The 24,122-nt window shown below is 42.0% G+C and overlaps 1 protein-coding gene across 1 annotated transcript in view; it reads right to left on the bottom strand.

Moving 5' to 3' along the window:
* ZNF236 (zinc finger protein 236) overlaps positions 1–24,122 on the bottom strand; it is a 78,153-nt gene that overhangs the window by 37,773 nt on the left and 16,258 nt on the right. Inside the window, exons 5-13 of the mRNA XM_014535907.1 lie at positions 22,091–22,156; positions 21,203–21,315; positions 19,453–19,577; positions 18,987–19,159; positions 18,056–18,199; positions 15,126–15,323; positions 14,155–14,383; positions 5,755–6,027; positions 4,260–4,463 (exon numbers count right to left, since the gene is read on the bottom strand). Of these exons, the coding sequence (XP_014391393.1) occupies positions 4,260–4,463; positions 5,755–6,027; positions 14,155–14,383; positions 15,126–15,323; positions 18,056–18,199; positions 18,987–19,159; positions 19,453–19,577; positions 21,203–21,315; positions 22,091–22,156 (1,525 nt within the window). The remainder of the gene's footprint in view (positions 1–4,259; positions 4,464–5,754; positions 6,028–14,154; positions 14,384–15,125; positions 15,324–18,055; positions 18,200–18,986; positions 19,160–19,452; positions 19,578–21,202; positions 21,316–22,090; positions 22,157–24,122) is intronic.

The raw sequence follows: 24,122 nt of genomic DNA, 5'->3' as shown, positions 1-24,122 counted from the left end.
TGCCATGACCCCACTTGGCCCGAAGTCTCCCATCAGCTGTACCACTCACTCCCACGAGATGACTGTTAATGGGTAATGTCCCTGACCTCCCCACCAGCCACTATGAGAGCTCAATTCTTTCCTTAAAACCAACTTTCTCCTCCCGCAGGCTTTAGGCCACCCTTGGTGTAGCTCAGTGGTTCTTAATCTTGGCTGCACATTAGAATCACCGGGGAATCTTTTTAAAATCCTAATTTCTGGGCCTCATCCTCTGGAAATTCTGTTTCTTTGTTACTAATGTTGTGGCCTCACCCCATAACAAAGAAACAGAATTTCTGGAGGATGAGGCCCAGAAATCAGGATTTTAAAAAGATTCCCAGGTGATTCTAATGTGCAGCCAAGGTTGAGAACCACTGGTGTAGCTCCTTCAGACACAGACAGACAGTAGCACTGTCAGCCCTGACATCTCACCTTCATTGAAACAAACTGCTCATAATCTTACCTGGAGACTGCAAACTGGCAATCCACACCCAGCCTCAAGCTCGGCACCCTCACAAGACCCACAGGTGACCCTCCTCTCTGTGGTACCCCCACACTGGTGCAGGATCTCCCTCCAGCTACCTACCTCTGCAGCACAAACCCCACCTGGCCCCCACTCCTCTCCTAATTCTTTCCCTTTTGGCTTCTGGAACCTGTGTATTCCATCATAAACAACCTCACAAAATGTCTGATTCATAATTTCTTTTCCACAATACAATGTCTCTGGTCACATGCTTCCCTTGAAGCTCTCAGTCTCATTCCTAAAGACCCATTCTTTGAAGCTAAGGAGCCCTGGCCCTGAGGGGTGGCCGTCTCTGTCTCCTAATTGTCTTCCCTTCCTTCCCCACAGGCCTGCACTACACCAGCTAAATCCCTTCACATCCAATCCCTTCCACAACTGCAAATTCTTGGGCTCTTCTGAAATAATTCAGAAGATCATACAAAGAAAAACAAAAGAGCTTGACAGGAACACCTCAGAGAAAACCGTAAATGAACAGCTTAGTGCACACTTGAACAAAAGGGTTTGTTACCTACAAACACAAGTGGGATCAACCACACATGCTGCTCTGTAATTAATTACTTGTTCATTAACATCTGTTCAAGTCATTGCATATGACAGCATCCTCCTCATCCTCTAGGTGTGTGCAAGGAATCCCACTGCACCAATATGCTCAGGACATCACATGCAGTACTGCTGGAGGTTTTCATCACCTCTAACTATGCACAGTCATGATGGATGATAACCTAGTATGTACAACTGTGATCTCATGTTCCCCCAGACATGGACTCTCTGGACTGGTACCCAGGCACAAGAAGATTCAAAGCCCTTTGCAAGGGGCAAGGGGGTTCCCTACTTTGAATTATTAAAGAAAGTAAAATAATAGGCCTCAGTTTTTAGATGCTTTGTTTTTCACCTCTAATAATTTTACAAACACTAAGTTCTGTTAAAAAGTTAAGATAATGATAAGGTCTCAACTTTTGAAGAAAAAAATTAAGGGTGAATTAAGCATACATAAAAGTCCTAAGGTGCTGGTTATAATATGTCATTTCTACTAGACTATCCATCAGTCCTTTAATATGGTTTTAGGTGTGTTTTTTTTTTAAAGGAAATTGCTAATCTCAAAGAAAGGCATGAATAAATTTCACTTAATATGCTCCAAAAATAAACTAAAAGTATCCTTAAAATATCCTATAATCCCTTCCATAGTAACAGAAGAAACAGCTTCATCTTATTATGATGCTTGAGGAAAATACAACTTAGTCTTACAGGAGTGTTCATATATTGCAAATAGTAAGAGAATGTAAATATTGCAAAATGACAAACAAGTATATATGATTAACAACACATACAATAAATTTGATATACTAGGTTAGACAAATGTGTTAAAGAAAAGCAAGATACATGTACTAAAACCAATAAGATTAAAACACAAATATAAACTTGGAAGATCAAGGCTTAAAACAATAGATAACCAAAGCCTGGCTCATTTCAAAGAAAAGATATTTCAAACATCTATGCTATGTAAAATATTACACTTAAACACACTCACACACACACACACACACACACACATACACACACACAAAATAATCATACAGAGAGAAAAATGGTGATTTAAAAAAATAGACATATCCTAAATGTATATAATTTGAAAATCCATAAACAGCTACTGATCAGAATACTATGATCACCCAACTCCAATACTTCCTCAATCTGCATGTTTTACTTAAAATTTCATTCTTAAATTAGAAAAAAGAACATTGAGAAGGAAACGGGTAGCATGTCTAGAGCCCTAAAGTGCAGTAAATTAAAGGCTGCTACAGACTACTAGTGCTAGACAGCATGACACAGGACTGTGAAAAGCCAGGTGCACTCTCCAAACTCCTATGCCGAGGGTGGTGCTAATGGATGTGGGAGGCTTGAGTTTCACTCAACACAGGCCTAGCCTAGACCCAGAACACCTAGGAATCAGCTCTGCCCTGAGCACAAGCTGGTCATATATTCATTAGTAACGCTACAACTCTCTCTAGGACCCAGTGTTTACATCGGTAGATAGAGAGAAGTTTTGGAAAGACTGTTTTTAAGTTCCCATGCAGCTGTAAAAGTTATTTCTAATGCATTATAATACTTTCCAAAGTGACAGTTTCAATGTAAAAATACTGTGTTTTAAGTAACTAGGCTTAACTGGGACATCTCATTTCCCAATTCAGTCAAATAATTGAAACTAAACTATGCTAAAATCCTCTCTGACGTGTTTTTATCAAATGTCTCCCAAAGTTTATTAGTCACATCTATTAGATAATAGCCCCCAAAGAGCCCAGAGTCTGAGAGAAGAGACAGATGCATAACAAAGAAGGCAAGCATGAAAATAAGTATTTATGACATTTTACATTTTACAATGTGAAGCTATCTGTATAAATCATTTCCTTTTTGAATTTCACTTCCACTAATTTGGTATAAGATGCAGGTATCTGTGAAGCCAACGAGTAAAATATGTGCCATTTTTAACCTTGGAAAAAGTCTGGAGAATCAGAACTCTAGTTCACTCAATTTAAGGATTTGTAAACTTAAAGTCAAGAAACCCATAGGTGGGTTTTTTGTTGTTGTTGTTATTTTACTGATTTTTTTACAGAGAGGAAGGGAGAGGGATAGAGAGTTAGAAACATCAATGAGAGAGAAACATCGATCAGCTGCCTCCTGCACATCTCCCACTGGGGATGTGCCCACAACCCAGGTACATGCCCTTGACCGGAATCGAACCTGGGACCTTTCAGTCCGCAGGCCGACGCTCTGTCGGATAGTATCCACTGAGCCAAACCGGTTTCGGCCAAACCCATAGGTTTTTAACTCGATTCATGGCAACCTGAAAAAAATGGCAATATGAGGATAACCTTCAAGCATGAAGGATAATTCTAGGGCCATTAAATAAATGTTTAATCTGTCCGGACTTTTCAGGAATAACACAAACCACTGAGAACCTACAGACTGTGGTGAAAATTAAATACATATTCAGTAAAATTGGTCTGTTGTTTTTTTGTGAGCTAATAAAACCAGACAAGGATATCAAAGTATTATAACTACCATGGGAGTGCTGATCCGTTTTTATGCTCTAAGCAATCAAATCCCCTAAGAATTCCAGTTCCTCAGAAGCTCAAAGATTAAAGCAGCCCAAATAAATAATCCATTACACACCAGGTAAAAATTCTAAGATAAAAACATCAAAATACAAAGTGCACTTCACATAATGACCACCTACCCTTTTTTAAAAAAATATTTTTTAATTGATTTCAGAGAGGGAGGGAGAGATAAAAACATCAATGATTAGAGAGAATCATTGATTGGCTGCCTCTCGCACACCCCCTACTGGGAATCGAGCCTGCAAACTGGGCTTGTGCCCTTGACCGGAATCAAACCTGGGACCCTTCAGTCCACAGGCCTACACTCTATCCACTGAGCCAAACCAGCTAGGGCTTTGAGAGTTCCATTCAGGAAGAAATTTTTCTTCAGTGAAACATACTAATACTTTCACTTACACATATTTCTCTTCTAACCAAGAACATAATTTGAGCAGCAGTTTAAACAGAACTAGGATCTAAACTGTAAGTGTGTAATATACCAGCCCATAACACAGCAAAGCTTTACAAGAACTGCACTAATACCAGCCTGAAACTACATAAGGCTGTGACCATACATAGCATGACATACGCCTTCAGAGGTCCCAGAGGGAAGAGAACCTTACCTACGTCGGTTATGAGGATTGGTTCTTGCAAAGGAATGTCAGGGACTGGAGCGCTAGCCTTGCCAACACGAACCTTGGCGGGTTTCCGCTGGTGCCTCATCTTTCTCAACTCCGAGTGTTTAAAGTGGGAGGCTATGTGTGTCTTCCTATGGCCTGAGGTTCGGAATTTTTTGTCACAGTGAGGACAAGCAAAAGGTCTGACTCCTAATAAAAACAAAAGTAACCATACAATTATCTCAAGGAAATACATCTTAATTAATGCCAATATAAAATTTTAATCTTACTACTGATTTGAACATTCAATTTGTCATTTCATGCTTATAGTTTCCTGACTATTATAAATCACTTCTTTTCCCTAGTTTGCAAACAATTCGTGAACATTCAATTTGTCATTTCATGCTTATAGTTTCCTATTATAGATCACTTCTTTTCCCTAGTTTGCAAACAATTCATATTATAGATGTTAAGGCATGTAATAAAAGCATTTAAGTTAAAAAATATACTATTTTCAGGACAAAGTAAAATATGGATAATCAAAGTACTATAAGTCTTTACGAATATTAAAGTGTGTGAACTGTTCTCTCTCAAGCCGTAATCTGTGGCCTGGAGTCACATGCCTGCATCTGGGCTTTGCTGGGGTTGTGTGAACTAGTGTTTAGGGAGCACCCAGCATTTAGGAAACAAGCTGTTATTGATTGTAAATAATAACACCGCTGCTGCTATTGATAGTAATAATATATTGTACTATCACTTTCCTTTTCTGAAGGAAATTTCCTTCTTTTGCAATTTTACTGGTAAATGAAAATGCAGATTCCAGAGAAGGGCATATAACAAAATTGACTAATTTCAGCTTTTTCAAACACTTATTCACGTGGTCAGTTTAGCCCAGGAACCCCAGGCAGGTTAGGCAAGTTACTGCTAACCGTCCAGGGTTCCTTTTGGGGGTGATAAAAATGTGTGAAAATTCTGAACTGTACACCTTAACACAGTGAGTTTTATGATCTGTGCATTATATCTCAATAAAGCTGTTATAAGTAAAACTGGAGCCTGAATATAAGTGTTTCTGACTTATTACTGGTTACAAAATATCTGAACATTAGAGGAGATGTGGGTGCCCGCCCTGCCTGAGGCCAGCACAAAGCTCCCTGCCTGAAGGGTGCCGGCTGCAGCGGTCAGGTCTTCCCAAAGGGGGACGCTGCTCTTCCTTCCAAGGCCCACTGTCTAAACCTGAGCGCGGCTGCCCACGGGTGGTCTCTCTCACTCTCTGCTCTAATGTGCCCCTTCCTGAGCCCTGCGTCTGACCCCCCTCTTGCTGCCGGCAGCCACAGGACCACAGTCACGTGGGTTTTCTCCGCCAGTACGGACCTCATGCCTAGCCTACAGACGCCATCCACAAACAGGATTAAGGAAGGAAAAGAAGTCCTGAAGGCGCTCGGTGGCGCTGCGCAGACTGCTGGGCACCGCCGGTCTGCGCACGGCGGCCCCGCCCCCGCACCTGTGTGCAGGCGGATGTGCACTTTGAGGCTCCCGGATGTGGAGAAGCTCTTCAGGCAGTACTGGCACTTGAAGGCCTTGATGCCCGTGTGCGTCTTGATGTGCGCAGTCAGGGTGCTCTTCACCGCAAAGGCCCGGAAGCACTGCGGGCACTTGAAAGGCTTCTCGTGCGTGTGAATGCGGATGTGGCGCACGAGGTCACTGGGCTTCCGGAACTCCTTGGTGCAGTAGGGACACACATGCCACCGGACCCCGTTCTCCTCGCGGATGGACCCTGCAGCGCAGTGAGACAAATTGTGAGATGCCAGGTATCAAGGCGCCTAATATCCCTCTAGGGCCAGCGGTTCTCAACCTGTGGGTCGCGACCCCTTTGGCGGTCAAACGACCCTTTCACAGGGGTCGCCTAAGACCATCCTGCATATCAGATATTTACATTATGATTCATAACAGTAGCAACATTACAGTTATGAAGTAGCAATGAAAATAATTTTATGGTTGGGTCACAACACGAAGAACTGTATTTAAAGGGCCATGTATTTTCCTGATGCCGCGACCCTTTAATTCAGTTCCTTATGTTGTGGTGACCCCCAACCATAAAATTATTTTCGTTGCTACTTCATAACTGTAATTTTGCTACTCTTATGAATCGTAATGTAAATATCTGATATGCAGGATGTATTTTCATTGTTACAAATTGAACATAACTAAAGCATAGTGATTAATCACAAAAACAATATGTAATTATATGTGTTTTCCGATGGTCTTAGGCGACCCCTGTGAAAGGGTCGTTCGACCGGGTCGCGACCCACAGGTTGAGAACTGCTGCTCTAGAGTCAAGTGAACAGCTCCCTACAACTGTAAAAAAAACCCAATTCTCTTCGCCACAGCGGAAGATACATGATCAGTTATGGAAATGGTGGAAATTTCCATCGTTACTGCGATTTGTGGGAGATATGATTTAATCTTGCAGAAAATCCTAACAGTCCCAAGAACGGAAAGCATAGCCAGTACGAGACAAGAGGGCTAACTGGACAGGTGATGTGACTAAGTCGAGAGTTAGCTGCAGACTTAGTCCACTGTGAATGCAAGTTAAAAACAGTGATTCCAAAATTGACTCAACATGAGAAGGAATGATGTACTGTTTGAGCCTATCCAATATCACTAATAAAAATGCAAATAATTCAGAAGTGATAAGTCCTTATGCTATAAAAGGTAACTTATAAGTAGTTATGAAAAAGTAATATATATAACATGATCAAAATCAAAAGATTCTTTTGTAACTCTAAATATTCAACTCTGAATCAGGTTTAAAACTATTCCTACTAGAAAACAAAATCACAAGTAGAATTTATGGAACTATAAGAACCAAATGATTTGTAAAGTATACAAAAAAATTAAAAACAAAATTCAGCAGAATACTTTATTTTTAAATTTTAATCAGATTTATTCATGTGACATAGACATACAATGTATAGAACCCACTTAAAATCAATTAAAGTTAATGAAATTCACCAGGAAACGTTAGCTCTTTATGTTAACTCTGTCTGTATAGTAAGACTTCACTTAATGCTGACAAGTTTATGGAAACTGTGACTTAAAGCCAAATCACTACAAAGAAACCAACCGCAACCCAGGCTAAGGAGTCAGATTCCTATAGCACTTTTCTGGTCAAAAACACATCGCCAAACTTCCAAATTAAGACCCAAATCATTCTAGTATTAAACAGTGAAATAAATGTGAACTATCGTACATTTAAGAAAAATTCACAAAAACAAGTAAGATAATCCTTTTCCAACCCACTGATTCCAGTTCAGGGTCAGGCGGCAGAGAGCTTAGAGCACAGGCGGAGCCACCCTGGACAGGCCGTCCTTCCATCACAGGGTCACGCTCATGCACACCCATGCTCACTCAGACCGGACAGTGTAGACACGCCAGCCACCGCACATCACGTGTACAGCTTTGGCACGTGGGAGGGAACCGGATCCAGAGAACGCCCACGCAGACATGGGAAAACCCAACCGCACAGACTGCGGGCCTGGCCGGGAATCCCTCATCAACATTGTAACAAAATGACGTTATTCGAGGATCTGCTGCATGAACGTAGTTTTAGCAGGAAGAAGAAAATCCCGTGTTTCCTCCTCCGTGCTACCAGTAAATACCAGGAACTCTCCTCTGTGCGAGTGACTGTAGGGAGAGAACATGTATTTTCCTGAACACACTGCTCTTTGCAAGACTAATTAACATAGGTTAGGAAAATGAATGAAAAATAACATTAAAAAAAAAACAATGGAAATAACGAGAAGAACACAATTATGAGGAGAAAAAGTAGGAAACGGGGAAATGATTTCAAAATAAGAAAAAGACATTTAGTTTATGGTCATATTGCTTGTATTAAGGGAGACTAAAACTTAAGACTGCTTAAAATAGGAAAAATTAATTCAAGAAAGTAGAATAATTATCTAAACGTCTTTTCATGACAAATAAAAAAAGCAAGGTATAGCAAGGTAAGAGGGAATACTATTAGCCAAAATTAGGAAATCATCATGGAAAATCAAATGTTTTCCAAACAAAAATGAGAACCTATCTTTAATTACGTAAGATAAGACTATCACCAGATTCTAATTATCTGTGGGAATAGAGGAAGCAGAGTTACAAATCTGGCCTGCACATTTGCTTGGCTCATCCAGGGCTACAATGGAAAACCGAAGCCAGATCCGGCCCTTTGACCAACTTCAGGAAGATGGAGAAAACCACAGCTGCATTCCTCATGGCAACCTTCCTGGGTGCTGGGCAACAGCCTTCCTCTTCAAATGTATTATCAAATTTTAAAAGAAAAAGTATATGTTATAATCATTGTTGAGATAAAAAGGCTTTTACTAAAATTCAACATCTAGTCTTAACTTCCAAAAAACTTTCTAAAAACAGGAGGAGATGAATAAAACAGATCCCAATACATTTGACTTAATAGAAAAATACAACAATCCTAATTAAAGTCAGGAAAAAGTCCACTATTACTGCTATTAATTTATGGTGTTTAGAAATATTAGCCAATGAAATTAGGTAAGATAAAGAGACATACTATATAAACTATAAAGGGAAAGATAAAACCATTATTTACAAATGATATGATAACATACCCATAAAACTAAATCTCAGAAAAAGGCCCATGTTTTAATACATGGAAGTCAGCATCCTCCATATCTGCAAACTAAACCCAGGAGAAAATTTTAAAATACGACTAAAACTTGAAAAGATCTGAATGAATGAAAGTGCACAATCTATTCGTTGGTACAATGATTAAAATTATAAAGGCATCAAATCTCCCTGGTTAAATCACTTACATACAAATATCAATAGGACTTTTTTAGAACTACAGTTGTGGAAGTTTAGCAGATGATTCTAAAGTAGATATGGGAAAAAAAGTATGCGATAACAGTCAAAAATACACTTTCAAAAAAATGCAACAAGGAAGGACTGGGCTCCCTATTAATGCTAAAACCATTCAGTACCACAACACATGAATAAAAACACAGATGAGTGAGGTAGAATAAAGTCCAGGCAGACCCACACAGGTCTGAGAGGATAACAGATGGGAAAGGTGGCGTTGCACTTCAGTGAGGAAACCACAACATAAACGTGTTTGTACACTGGGTGCTCACTTAGGAACAAAATAAGGTTGAGTCAAAGATTTGAGTTTAAAATATGAAAGTATGAAACTGTTCAATAAAAGAGGTTGCTATCCATAATGTCAGTGGTGAAGTCTATTACACAAGTCTAAAAGTCATAAAACATTGACCAATTTGGCTATATGAAAACAAAATATTTCTCTCCAATTAGCTATATAAAAACAAACTCTCCCTTTTAACTCAAAAAGGCAAACAAAACAAACAAACAAAAAAAGAAAAACACATACACAAAAGCAAACAAATCAGAAAAGGACATGTACTATAAATACAGCTCACAAGATACTATCATCCTTAGTATATTAATCACAGCAAATAAAAATCAAGTCCCTCCAATGGAAAACACAGGTGCTCTTTAACATGAGAAGCTGCTCAGCCTTACTCCTTCTAAGAAATGAAATTAGAGCCACACAATAAGAATGGTTTTAACTCAGGAGAGGAGTAAAAGGATCCCAGAGCTCTGATAACAATCTCTTCCCTGTGAGGAGACAGGTGCTCCTATGTTGTTGGGCATGTGAATCCCAAAGACTCCAAGTAAGGAAGTTGGTGATATTGACCAAAATTTCTAAAGTGCTTACATTTTTTTTCTTTTGTTAATCAAGCACATTAGTAACACAAATAATGAATCAGGTCTGCCGGCTGGATCAGCTTTCAAACCCTGATGCTGATGACTGCCCTAAAGGTATGCAAGACTGGTGTCCTTGGTCAGAGGAAATACACACTGAAGAAGTTAAGAGTTACTGGGGTGTTAACTATCTGCAGGTCACTCAGAAAATTGAGGGAAAATCCAGGTCAAGAGCAAGCAAATGTAAGAAAATGTTAATACTTGAGGAATCTAGATGAAAGGCATATGAGTATTCTTTGTATTGTTTTTGGAACATTTCAGTTAAGCCTAAAATTATTTTAAAATTAAAACCTTAAAGCAATCTTTATAGGGCTTAGCCTGTGCAACCTCTGACACTTCCGCAGATGTGCATTACAGATGCATTTACATGTGTGAAACCACACAGCCACAAACATATCCTCTGCATCATGTTTGCATTAGCAAAAGACTGCACATAACCTGAACATCATTTATCCATGAAATGGGCTAGGACCCAGGCATTTTATAAAATAAGATAGGTAGAAAAAAGTAAACTGCAAAATAATATACAGTATGCCACCCATCCTGCTAAAAACAATAGTATGAAACATGTAATAATATGCACAGGCCTGTGTAAAAGACACAGAAAAAAACCCCAGTGACAGCAGCTGCCTTGGGGAAGGATGGGTAAAGGACAAGGATGACCAAGGGACTTCTCACTGTATACCATTTGTATCTTTTGAATTTTGTGGCATGAGCAAGTTTCACCTATCTAAAAAATAATTTTGAACTATCTGTATTCACTAATCACTTCCTATGTGTCACACCATTCTACATACTTTACATGGACTTCCTCAATTCTCTTCCTTTTATTCTACCATTGCCCCCTTTCCAGAGGTGAAAGCTGACATTTTCAAGGTTAACTAGGTTGCCCAAGGTCAGATGCCAGTAAATGCAAAAGTCGAGGTACAGTCTGAGACCACATCACTTCCCCCAGAAGCAGAGCACACACTACGTGCTCACCGTGTGCCACAGGCCACTGCAGATACGGGCCTGCCCTCATGGGAACATGGTATAGTGGTATAATCACACACACACAGCAGAGCTTTCTGGACACTAATGGAGAAGTTGAATTCTAAAAACTGACAGCACAAGGTGAGGAAGGCAGGCGTCTCTAGCAGCCTGTGTGGGCCATGTTGCCGCCCCTGCCCGCGGAACCAGCAGCATATCTGGACTGTTTACAAAGTCTTTGCCAGCCCTCAGCAGGGGGAGGCAGCATGACTATCTGTCTAGAGAAAGCAGAGTCTTGTTCACCCACCCACCTCAGAGCACATGTGGAGCTGCGGTCTCCGGGAGCTCATTCCTAGGGACCAGGTGCAGGAACCTGGTTACAACACAGTCCTGGCTCTGCTTCGTGCAGTTCAGAAGTGCTGTCCACTGAGCAGAAGCAGAGGACGGTCTGCTCTTTAGGGAGGGTCACTCAGTTTCCTGCAAACAGTCATGCGGTGTGAGGTTCCTAGAATGTCACTGTCACCTCAGGGCAGTCGAATTCCAGATCCAATGGCAGAGACCAAAGCTAGTAGAACCCAGGGATATGAAGATGGACAGGAGGGTTTGCTGATTAGTTTAGAGGTGCAGCTTCTCCACACGTGCACTACACGCTCAGTACACCTGTGCCAGGCAGGTGCATAAACAATATCACTTCACCTGTGTGCACAGGGCCCCTGGAAACCATCCATTTCAAATGGCCAGAATGTGTGCAGTACATTCAATGAGAACACCTGCCCTCCATGCAGATAGCTCCAGAAAGGGCCTGATGCCAAAGTTCTTAAAAATTACCTAAAAGGGTTCTTCCAGAGACCCAACCCTAGGACTGAGTCTCCCGTGCCCACATCAGCATCAGGAATGCAACATTTCACAAAGAAGCACTTTTTTCCCTGTCATTCACACTGGTCTTAACACTGCCTTCAGCTTACTGCAGTATATGAGATTTTTCTATACATTGGGAATAATTTCCCCCAAATACAGATATGTGACAAGAGAAGCTGTTTGCACGCTAATTCAAATTGTTTGGTATAAAAACATTGTTGAAACATACAGCAGAGTTATCCTGGTACCTTAATTTTTATTATTTAAAACTTTAACTCAAGTCCTTTATAAAGACCAGAGCGGTGAAAAACAGTGTATTTTTTTAAACTACTGAATAGAAAATGTTTGAAAATTTTAATTTTCTTTTCTGTGTGTGGACACAAAGTATGGGGGAAATATAATAAACAAAGCAAATTTTTTGCTACATTGCAACTACAGTTCTTTAAATTATTTAAACACCAATGTGTGTCCTATACATTGAATGATTTATGAATCGTTATGATTTAATGACTTCATAAATTAACTGATTTAAAAGCACCAATGTTACACATTTTTTATTTCAAAAAGTATATTTTACATAGTAAAATTGAAAGAAAATACTGGCCAAAATAAGAAGTGTCATATAGAAAAATAAAGGGAAAAGGAGTGATAGACAGAAATGAAAAATTAAATCTAATAATTTACTAGAACTGCAAAACCTTGCTGAATACTGTAAACATGTATTTAATTTATTCAAAAATTAACTTGTAGAATCTTTACGAACTCTGTGAGCACAACCCTCCCTATTACAATACTGTAGGTAAGGTTGACCAGAACTCCATTCTGAAATCTGTTTAATGCTCAGCGTAGAAGAGAAGTTGATCCCAGCTCCTGGAGAGCTGAGAGAGGCAGCAGGATGAAGCCCACCTTTCTCAGTTTGAGAAGCCACTGCTACCTGGACTTGCAGGAAGCAGGTCTGGCCTTTAGTCCGGAGAAGGGCCTGATGCCAGTAGCATGTCAGAGCACCTTCAGAGGTTCTGGCATGACGAATACAGACAGCAGCCAGTGCTAACTCAGACGAAAGGCTCCACCCCGCTGGGGATCTCCATTCATTCAACAGGTGTATGGAGAGTAGATATTCAAAATGCAAGCACCTTGTGACCTGCAAGGCTGTCCTGTCATAACACAAATATGTGCAAATGGCCCTTTTTCCTTCCTGCCTCCTCGCTACTAGGAAAATCCTGATGAAAAACTGCTCAAATTCCACTGTCCACTTTCCCCTGGGGAAGGGCAGATCCAGGGGAAAGGAGAGCAGGCTACAGTGCTGTGTGGGCTGAGAAAGGAGGATTTCACAACCACCAGTTAACGAGGAAATACATTCTCAGAAGTGAACAGAGATGAAAACATGATTCCACTCTGTGTAGCAAGAAAGCCCTTGTTCCCCCAAGACAACTGGGGGAGTAGAGAGTTAGAGCCTCTAAGAAAATATTTTCATGGGAATGCTTCTGCCCAAAAGAAAAACTATTTTACTCAAGAAAGATGTAGTAACCCTGCCCCCATGCAAAGAGCCATGCTGAGGGAGCAGGGAATTCAGAAAGGAACACAAGTTACTCCACTGGCACAACCACTAACAGAGACCACAGGACGGAGAAAGGAGGAGAGGAGCCCTCTGCAGGGAGCTTCTGTGAGGAGGGCCGCCCACAGGAGTGTGGGTATGGAATGCGAGGAGGGAAGGAAGAAGGCCTTCCTAATGTAGAGCAGCCAGGAAGCATGGCATGCAGAAGAGATGAGGTCTTGAGGAACAGCAGGAGTCCCACGTTACTGTCAGGAGAGCAGGGGCAGGAAGACAGGACATACCTGTGGGGCAGATTACGGAGGCTCAAAGGCCAAGAAGCAGAAATGAGTGTAAGGGGAAGGCTGGGGCTTTAGAGTGGAGGGGCTGCGCTTTCCAGGTCAGCGATGATGGCACCATCACTTGGAGGAAGGAAGGGAAGAATTGGCCGAGGCAGCCATAGCAGTGTAACCAGAATGCGCAGCCTCAGAGGCAAGAAGGGCTGGAGCATAGGAGGGTCAGTGACAACTAAGGTCAAGCCCTTGGAATGAGTCAGGGGGAGACTCGAATCATGGGAAGAAGGCAGCCCATGGAAAAGAGATAGTGTAACAAATTTATCTCCTGGTTTTCAATTTTAAATATCAAACGAATACTATGAGGTAGACATTATCAGAACATTCAACAAACATCACCTTCAGATGCAAACATCCAAAGGTTAAAGCACACTGAAATTACCAGGTAGAAATGGTGATTTCTTCTTTATCAGCTTCTTCTCCCTTTTGTCCGGCTTCTCTGGGCTCTCCTGTTCTTTCTCCGGCTCCGCATCTACAGGGTCAGTTGGCTCACTGGGCACGTCGGGAAGTTCCGGGTCCTGACCCTGCACGGTGGAGCTCTTGGGGTGGCTGGCGTCGCTGGGGTGTGCTGCAGCTGGAATTGAAGACAGCCCACTGTTTTCTAAGGCTTGCTGAGACAGAAAAAACTCGAAGGTTAGGAGATCCAATGGCCCAAACGTGCAACCAAGTCAGCTTTACCTACAGAACTGTCATGCTACCACCTAGAAACGTAAGTCTGCATTTCCAAGGAGCCATCTGTAAGTGACCCAACCAAAGGTTTGAGGCTGACACGTCCCTTCTAATATCTGACATCTCACCTCCACCCAAACATGGTATGGCAAGCTTTGACATTTTCCAATTAAAGGGGATTTTAGTGAATTAATTTGACTTCTAGGTATGTGACCTCAGACAACTCTGGTTGTCTCTGAAAGGATTTGAAAATCAGTTTTAAGTTACACTGGGTTTACTCTTAAGATAGCCGCTGTTGTGACATCTGGCCAACTTGTCCCCACAGGGTAGAGGAGAGGTTAGCTTACTCCAAATAGTTACAGCACAACCTCAAGAAACAGTGGAACATTTCTATGTCAACAGGGACAGACACAAGAAAGTTCTGAGAAGCCCATTCTTTTAAAGTAAATTTACTGAGAGAAAAAATTAGAACTTTAAACTTCTAAAAAGTGTATAGATTAATAAATCATTTAGAATTCTGCACTGTCCACAAGTAATTAAGCCTATTTTACTTCACTATAACTTATTCAATTAGGACACATTTTCAGTGAAGATTCCTTTACTCTGACAAGCACCCTGTATTTCTCTCTCAGTAGCAACACCCAGACTCCCACAGACACAGCCAAGAGCTGGAAGTGCACTCACCTGTAGGATGTCCTGGCTGATGCCCACGGTGATGCTGAGAGGCTGGCCAGGCGGGGGCACCGGGCTAGACTCCACGGGCTCTGACAGCTCCAGCAGCTGCTGGATGACGTCAGTCACCGCCTGTGAGCTCTGCTGGCTCACAGCTGACGGGACCTGGGCTTCCGTCTGCTGAAGAGGTAAAGTCTGAAACAGCGTGGCCTGTTATTAAAAAATATAAACAATTATATTAGTTAGTACTTCAATTATTTAAAAAAAGAAAGAAGCATAACCTCCCTATAAGCATTAAAATCTAATTCTATCCCAAATTTTAAATATAATGTCTCACTAATTTTTATGTTTTGGCACAATACTGGCTCTTAAAAAATCATATTCAGTGAATTTTCTACTACAACCATTTAAAGTTTTTTAAGTATTAGCAGATACTAGCAATTCAAGGGACTGAGCAAACCTCAGACTCCTCTTACCTATTAGAATGAAAGGATAGAAAGAGTTACAAAATAAAGGAAATACAAAAGAATCCACTGTGGGCAAAAAATTCAAAACTCTTCTGGAGAAGAGAAGCACTGGAGGAATACATGCTCTGTGAAGCTACAGCTCAGAACATCTGAGGAGAGGGCTGATCCAATTCCTCAGAAACTCAGGAATCTGAAATGCCTCGTCACAAACACGTGTGGAGAAGTAGAATCGACTCTGTATGCTCCATAATGGTGGATGCAGGACATCACACGTCTGTCAAACCTACAGCACACACAGCACAGAGTGGACTCTGGCTACTGATAACACATCAGCATTCGGCACCACACCCACACAAGGTGTTAGTAACAAGGGGGAGTATGGACTTCCCTGCTCACTTTTTCTGTAAACCTAAAGCTGCTCTAAATATTATTTTTATAGTCTATTACTAAAGAAAAGAAAGACCATGGGAAAACTACTTCGGACTGACAATTAACCCCTGGCCTCCTCCCGTGAAAGAGGGCAGTGAGGCTTTTACCTTCAGACAAAAAAAAGGGGCGGGGGGCTCTAAAAGAAATAAAAGTAAACAATGATTTAGGGAGAACTTGAAGCCTTTTGTGGCACTTAGGTCCCCAGACTAAACACAAAGTCCTTTCTGTGTTGCCTCCAGAGACCCCAGGTTTGAGAACTGGTTCCTCAGGCAAAGGGACCCTGGAGATGAAGCAGATCCATCTTCTGAGAAAAGTTCACATGAGGGTTTGCTGTTGCCTCATTCCAAAATGCAAATGGGCACAAGGGTTATAAGAATTACATCTGAAAGAGGGAGCCCTGGCAGGTGACCCCAGGCAGGCGACTCTAGAAGGAAGAGAACTTTTAGAAGGAAAATGCTAGTTAGGTTTCCAAGGAAAGTACAACAAACCAGAAAAGCATGTCTTGAAAAAGAAACAATCTGATTATGAAGGAGAGCTCCAGAAATTAAAAATTGTACTAGCTAAAAATATCAATAAGAGAATCATAAAATGAAGCTGAGGAAAACCCATAAAAGTAGAGCAAAAAGGCCAAGAGTTAGAAAAGTGAAATGCAACCTTGTTCATGTGGCTCAGTTGGTTGAGCATTGTCCCATGCACCAAGAGGTTGCTGGTTCAATTCCTAGTCAGGGCACATGCCAGGATTGCAGGCTTGATCCCCAGTAAGGAGCATGCAGGAGGCAGCCAATTAATGTTTCCCTCTCATCGATGTTTCTACCTCTGCCTCTCCTTTCCCCTCTCTAAAATCAATAAAAACATATTTTTTAAAAAAAAGAAAAGTGAGATGCAAAACAAGAGCCACAAAGAACTCACCTAGAGGCTGAACATGGAGTCCCAGGCAGTCCTGAAACTGGCCCATGCCGCAATGCTGGACCCTCACATTGTCCAATAGGGAAAGGGAGGAAGTGTTCATGTTTCCACAACCTTACACTGCATTTTCAGGTATTTATCAAGATAATTTAAAAAATTATCTGGATTATCATTCCAGATTAGTCACTACATCTACATATTTGATTTGCCTTGTGCCAAAGGAAATGGTGAAAACTCTTAGTATTTGGTTGATTTAAACACTGAAAATTTCTTTAAAAAGTACTCGGTCCAAAATAGAATTTTAAGACTTAATTATTAGGCACTAATTATTCTCCAGTTTCAGGACTTATTTACAACACCCTCCCTGATGGAGAGTGAGCTGAGGTATCAATCCCAAGCTGTGAATATTGTGAGAAAAGAAAGGACAAAACAAACAGTAACCGTGAGCCTAACGCTTAAAGACAAACACTCATGTGGGGCAGGAGGCAGCTGTGGAAGCCCCAGACTCCCAGCCAAGCTCACTGTAAGCACACACCCACACTCGCACACTTCTGTCCAAGGTCTACTGCCATGACACCGCACTGTGCTTAGATTTTGCCATTTACTATCAATTGAGAGGTGGAAGTAACAGACTGAGCTATAGAATCCCTCCAATAGAAAGAATAAGTGTGTGTGTGAAGTCATACAATTTTAAATACATGTACTGAAAAATACAATTTAGTTCCCCAACCAAAATCCAAAGTCTAAGGAAAAATTATCACTGTCACCTTAGGGAGAAATATAGCTTAAAAGGATATTTAATTTTTAAATTATAGCATAATGATAAAGAATATTCACTGGTAATCACCAATAATGTTGCAGGAATTCCAATTCAATAAATTGATGATTCTATTCGTCTTATTTTTATTGGTTCAGGTGATAGTCCATAAATCAGGATTATCTAACACTATTCTAAAATTTAAAAGATTGATTTTGTTTTACTAATTAAAAAATAGTAGCACCATACAACCACGTAGAAAAACTTCATAGCACCTCTATGGTAATAAATAATATTCTAAGTAATATTCAATTTTAAAGATTATGAGTGAGATGATAGATTTTGGTAAAAGAATATCCTACCAGCCAGCTCACTGAACTTACCGTTAAAACATGAGCAGTCTCTGCAGAGCCCGTGGAGTTCTGTGGCCCACCCATATGCATCTTGCTGATATGAGTGTTTAAGCTACCTAAACTTTTAAATACACAGCTACATTCTGTACAATTATAGGTAGGGCCATTCTTGACCTTAAAGAATAAAAGAGAAAAAATTATTTTTTACACTTAATTACTAGATAAAAACATTTGAATTAGGACACATCATAATTGACCATTGCATTAAAAATGACAGAAATAATTTAACCCTTTAACATTACTTTTTACTTTAAATTAGATAGCTCTAGAATAAATGACCCAGTTTTTTAATCAATATCGTAGTATGAGATTAAATGAAATATCATAGTCTTTTAGAGTAAAAAAACATAGTTGTTAGTTATTATAATTTAGTAAGAAGATGTCTGATGTATGTTCTCAATTTCCTAAAGGATTACACACAGCCCGCAATGAAGGGTAGACAGACACAGACATAACTCTGACTGAGCATTCGTGGGATAAAGTGCACGAGTTAGGAAGGATGGTCACATGGTAGGTGAACCTATCATCGCCAGTCCCAGCACTGCACATCAGCTGCTGCAACACTACAACATAGCCTGCAGGGGACTAGAGAGAGCAGGAAGTGAAGGGGCAGGTCCAAGCACCTATTCTCTCACCATCATCAAGCCCGCTTCAGTTATTACATTGTGGCGGCTGCCTTCAACTTACCTAGATAAGACTTTCAGTCTATTCCTAACACCTTCTGAAGAGATTCATCACAGGACTGAATAATACTCAGCAACTAATCTTTAGAGGAGGTTTCTGGAGCATCACTGTCTGTCCCACCACAGGCCCGTGTCTCAGGGCTGTGCTGACAGTCACCTCCACAGCATCGTGAGCAGCCGCACACCTGGGAACCCCACAGCCCACAGGCCAGGCTTACCTCCGAGTGCACTCTCTGCACATGAGACTGCAGGTTCCCCTTCTGAGAAAAGGCAGCTGGACAAAAGGCACAGGCATGGGGCTTTTCGCCTGTGTGCTTGATCATGTGGGTCTGCAGCGCCCCCTTCTGGTTAAAGGCTTTTCCGCATTCACTGCACTTAAAGGGCCTTTCACCTAGGGAGAGGGGAGAATGGACACAGAATTGTGAGAGCCTCTGACGGATTAAAACAGAAATACTTTGGTTATCCAGACTCAGGACTCCAAACTATCCTTCCAACTAGAACGTCCCCCTGTGACTGCAGATTCAGATATCCAATTGCCTACCCCAAAAATCTCAAAATTGACACCCAGATTACACAGCAAACTATGGAAATGCCAAAGTTAAATTCTAGGTCTAGCTGGCTCTGGGCACATTTCTCTCCTGTGCACCACATTGTGAGTCATCCAGAGATAAGCGTGTTTCACACCTGTGTGTATCCTGATGTGCCGAGTGAGCTGGCTGGGCTTCTGAAACGTCTTCCCACAGTGCGGGCATGAGTACGTGAATCCACTCCTGTCGACGTTCCGATTGTATGACCTCGTACTTGACATCCTAGTATAATAAAAGGGATGCTCATGAAGTCGTCTCCCTTGTGTTACAAGCTCGACAGTAAAATCCTTCTGGAAAGGTTAACTGGCTGGTCAGGAGAATGTGTTTCAGTGAAAAGTCAATTCCATGTAAGTGTGTATGTCCCCCACCCACACATACGTACACACATACATGTATTAGTTTTGTGTATCCAATATCATAAAAATTCATTTTTTCCAAATGTAATGACAGAGAAACAGTTTGTGTCTGAGGCGGAATGCCTCTCGCAGACAAGCTTCGCTGTGATGGTCAGACACCAAGGTCTGTGCAGCTGTAATCTGTACCTCCACCTGCTCCTCTGCTACTTCTTCCTGTCCCTTCATTTCACACCACCTGATGGTGGTGATCTCCCAAGTCCTACTTCCAACCACTCTGACACCTCCACTGAGCACCACCCCCCTATCTCTAACTCTGCTCGACCTCCGGGGATGGCTCAGGGTGGCTCAACTCCAGTGTGTCGCAAGCAAAACTCTTCCTTTATTCCTAGCCTGCTCCTCTCTGTGACTGGAAAGGGCAACCCCCACTGTGCAAGTTTAAGCCTGGGGAGTAGGGCCCATGCTTCCATCTCCCTGACCCCGACTTCAAGTGCATCTCCAAAGGCTGCTGGTTTTACCCCAGAACATCTCCAAAGATACCCCCTGTCCCTTTCCCCCTGTTGTCCTCCTGCCATGCCGATTCAGTGGTGTGCCGCTTCCACCCCACCACAGGGCAGCCACACCACACCTAAAGTCAGGGCAGGCTGTTCTGTGTGTAAAACCCTCTGACGGCTTCCATCGCACCCAGGATAAAAGCCTCATTCCCACAGTGGCCTCCACCAAAGGCCCCACAGCCCCAGGTCCTGCATCCTTCAAACTCAGCCACAGCACCTGCCTGGCGTGGTGGGCTCTCACTGCCCAAATCAATGCGATTTTATTTCCTTTTCAATACAACCACCTTCTGAAATGGTTGCACTGACTGATTCTTTCATTTGGTCTGTGCGATGCGATTTTATTTCCTTTTCAATACAACCACCTTCTGTACCTTCTGTACCTCCACCTGCAGGTGGAGGCACTGACTGATTCTTTCATTTGGTCTGTGCCAGGCACATGTTTAAATCCTAATAGTCTAGTTTTAGAGCTCATAATATTAGTAACCATGCCTATATTTAAATACACACATACATCTGCAAATTGGAGACATACAAGTACCATGGCTTGACATATATGTTTCTATATGTGTGCTAAGCACCATGTCAGGCTCATGTAAATTGTAAAGAGTGAAGCAGTATAAATAAATCAATGCATTAAAAAGGACCTAAATGACCCTTGCTGATCCACTTTACACAGTGTTACCTGCCTGTAAAAACAACACCAGCACCTTGTTCTACAGTTTCAACATTAAAATGCTGGCTAAAACTGTCTACCCGCAGAGCCTGGCACCTATTTTTAATTTCTGAGATCAATTTTCCTACTGTAGATATGAGCTACACATCATAAAAGACATCCTGACACTACACCAGATTAGCCAATATTTTTAACCAATCACAGCAAAATTTGCCAATTCTTAATACATTATACACATTTTTCCCAAGCCCAAGTAGAGGCGTGTACCTAATTTTGTAATGATTCTTCATGTGCTCCTTCAGCTGTGCTGCCGTCTCGAACTCCTTCCTGCAGGCCTTGCAGGTGTGGGCCCTGCCACCAGCCAGCTCCTGGCGGTGCTCCTCCATGTGCAGGGCCAGCTGGCTCTGCAGAGTGAACTCATCCCCACACTCGGAGCAGATGAGGTTCTGCAAAAGGAACACCATCCATGAGCACAGCTAGTATTGTACACGGTCGATATGCAAATTATACTTTCCCCTGGAATAGACACTATTCTCACCTCACAAAGAATATATCATTATCCTATATAATAAAAGCCTAATATGCAAAGTGTCCAGTCAGCTGGTTGGCCATTCAACCAATCAAAGTGTAATATGCTAATGATATGCTAAAGCCACTCAACTACTGGCTATGACGTGCACTGACCACCAGGGGGCAGACAGTCAACTGGTCAACCAGTCGTTATGACTTGCACTGACCACCAGGGGGGAGACACTCCAGGGGGAATCCGGCCAATCATCGGGACTGAGACGGGCGGGACACGCCCTGGAGCCCTCCCACGGCCCCTCCCCCTGGCTTGCCCCGCCCCTAATGGGCCCACATCTGGGCAGGCCTGCCAGACCCCACCCATGCATGGCACCAGGCCTCTAGTGTCTAAATATGAAGATAAAAAAAAAAACATTTTTTTTTTTGGTTGGTAGAAAAGATAGAAAGACAGGGAAAAGGAAGAGAGAACAGCACAATTCTTGAGCAAAGTAAATTGTTTCAAGTTGGCTGTTGGGTGACTGGCATTTTGTCCATCTATGCTATGAATACTCTACAGAATGGCAACAGCACAAAAGAACCAGGAGACATCAGATCCTAATCAGTTCCTAACCAGAGCTCCTGGCGGTGCTCCTCCATGTGCAGGGCCAGCTGGCTCTGCAGAGTGAACTCATCCCCACACTCGGAGCAGATGAGGTTCTGCAAAAGGAACACCATCCATGAGCACAGCTAGTATTGTACACGGTCGATATGCAAATTATACTTTCCCCTGGAATAGACACTATTCTCACCTCACAAAGAATATATCATTATCCTATATAATAAAAGCCTAATATGCAAAGTGTCCAGTCAGCTGGTTGGCCATTCAACCAATCAAAGTGTAATATGCTAATGATATGCTAAAGCCACTCAACTACTGGCTATGACGTGCACTGACCACCAGGGGGCAGACAGTCAACTGGTCAACCAGTCGTTATGACTTGCACTGACCACCAGGGGGGAGACACTCCAGGGGGAATCCGGCCAATCATCGGGACTGAGACGGGCGGGACACGCCCTGGAGCCCTCCCACGGCCCCTCCCCCTGGCTTGCCCCTCCCCCTGGCTTGCCCCGCCCCTAATGGGCCCACATCTGGGCAGGCCTGCCAGACCCCACCCATGCATGGCACCAGGCCTCTAGTGTCTAAATATGAAGATAAAAAAACATTTTTTTTTTTTGGTTGGTAGAAAAGATAGAAAGACAGGGAAAAGGAAGAGAGAACAGCACAATTCTTGAGCAAAGTAAATTGTTTCAAGTTGGCTGTTGGGTGACTGGCATTTTGTCCATCTATGCTATGAATACTCTACAGAATGGCAACAGCACAAAAGAATCAGGAGAGAAGTTAAGATTATAGATTGATAGATCACCTCCAAAGAAAAGGGAAGCCGATAAAGTTTTAGATGGAAACATCTATCATTCTTTCACTTGGTTTATAGGTAGTCGATTACAGAAAAAATCTGGCACTCTGTCCAGACGTGGCCTGCCAAGCACCTGAAACAGGTGGTCTGAACAGGGCTGTAGAGAAAGTATAAAATACACAAAGTATTTCAAAGACTTACTGCAAAAAAGAAACATAAAAGAGCTCAAGCACTTTAATATTTGAATTATAATATTTTGGAGATATTTTCATAAATATATTAAAATAAAATGTATTTATGCTTTTTATGATTTTTTAATATGGCTGCTATAAATTTTAAATAACTCATATTTCAATTAGATAACATGATAGCTACATGCACCTGGACAGGTTAACCCCTCCATGACTGTGAAACAGGGACACTGGTACCCTGCCCTCACCCAACACCTGAACTGCAGTGAAGTGAGTGACTGTGTAAGAGGTGAACAGCATGGAAAGAGGAAGTCCTCACTATGACTTTAACAGTAGAAACTGCCGATTTAGCACAAGGTTCAGTGAGCTCACTCATGAGGATCGGTAACATAATTGTTTACTTAGACGATTCTCAAAATGAACTGTCCAAAGATGAAAAAGAAATGAGTGTAATCTAGCAATGGCATAAACTGTTATTCCTAAATAACAAAATAATCAGCTATTTCTTTCCACCAGTGTTTTCTAAATACTGTATATAGTCTTAAAAATGTATGTAACCCACATTAAAATGAGGCTGCTCATCAACACTGTTCAGAGCATCCTTTGTAGAAAAGGACGAGATTGGCCCTAGCCAGTTTAGCTCAGTGGAAGGGTCCCAGGTTTGATTCCAATTAAAGGCACAAACCTCGGTTGCAGGCTCAATCCCTGGCCCTGGTGCAGAAGGCAACCAATCAATGTTTCTCTCTCTGTCTCTCTCCCTCCATTCCACTCTCTCTGAAAATCAATGGAAAAATGTCTTCAGGTGAGGATTAACAAAAAGAGAAAAGAGTGCTGATGAAGGGAAAATATTTTGAGCAATCCATAATGATTTCAACTTAAATAACTTGAAATTGGTATCTATTTATATAAAGAGCCAGGGGCCATCACAACCAAATGGATAACCGAACGGACGACCGAACAGGCTGAGTGGGGTGACCAGGCTGGCAGGGGGGCAGTGAGGGACGACTAAACGACTGAGCAGCAGGCTGCGTGGGGCGACCAGGCCAGCAGGGGGGTTAGGGAGGGGTGACCAAGCTG

The sequence above is a fragment of the Myotis brandtii genome, unplaced genomic scaffold (genome assembly GCF_000412655.1).
Source record: "Myotis brandtii unplaced genomic scaffold, ASM41265v1 scaffold154, whole genome shotgun sequence".
In the NCBI taxonomy this organism is placed as follows: Eukaryota; Metazoa; Chordata; class Mammalia; order Chiroptera; family Vespertilionidae; genus Myotis; species Myotis brandtii.
This window is presented reverse-complemented; position numbering and strand designations above follow the sequence as displayed.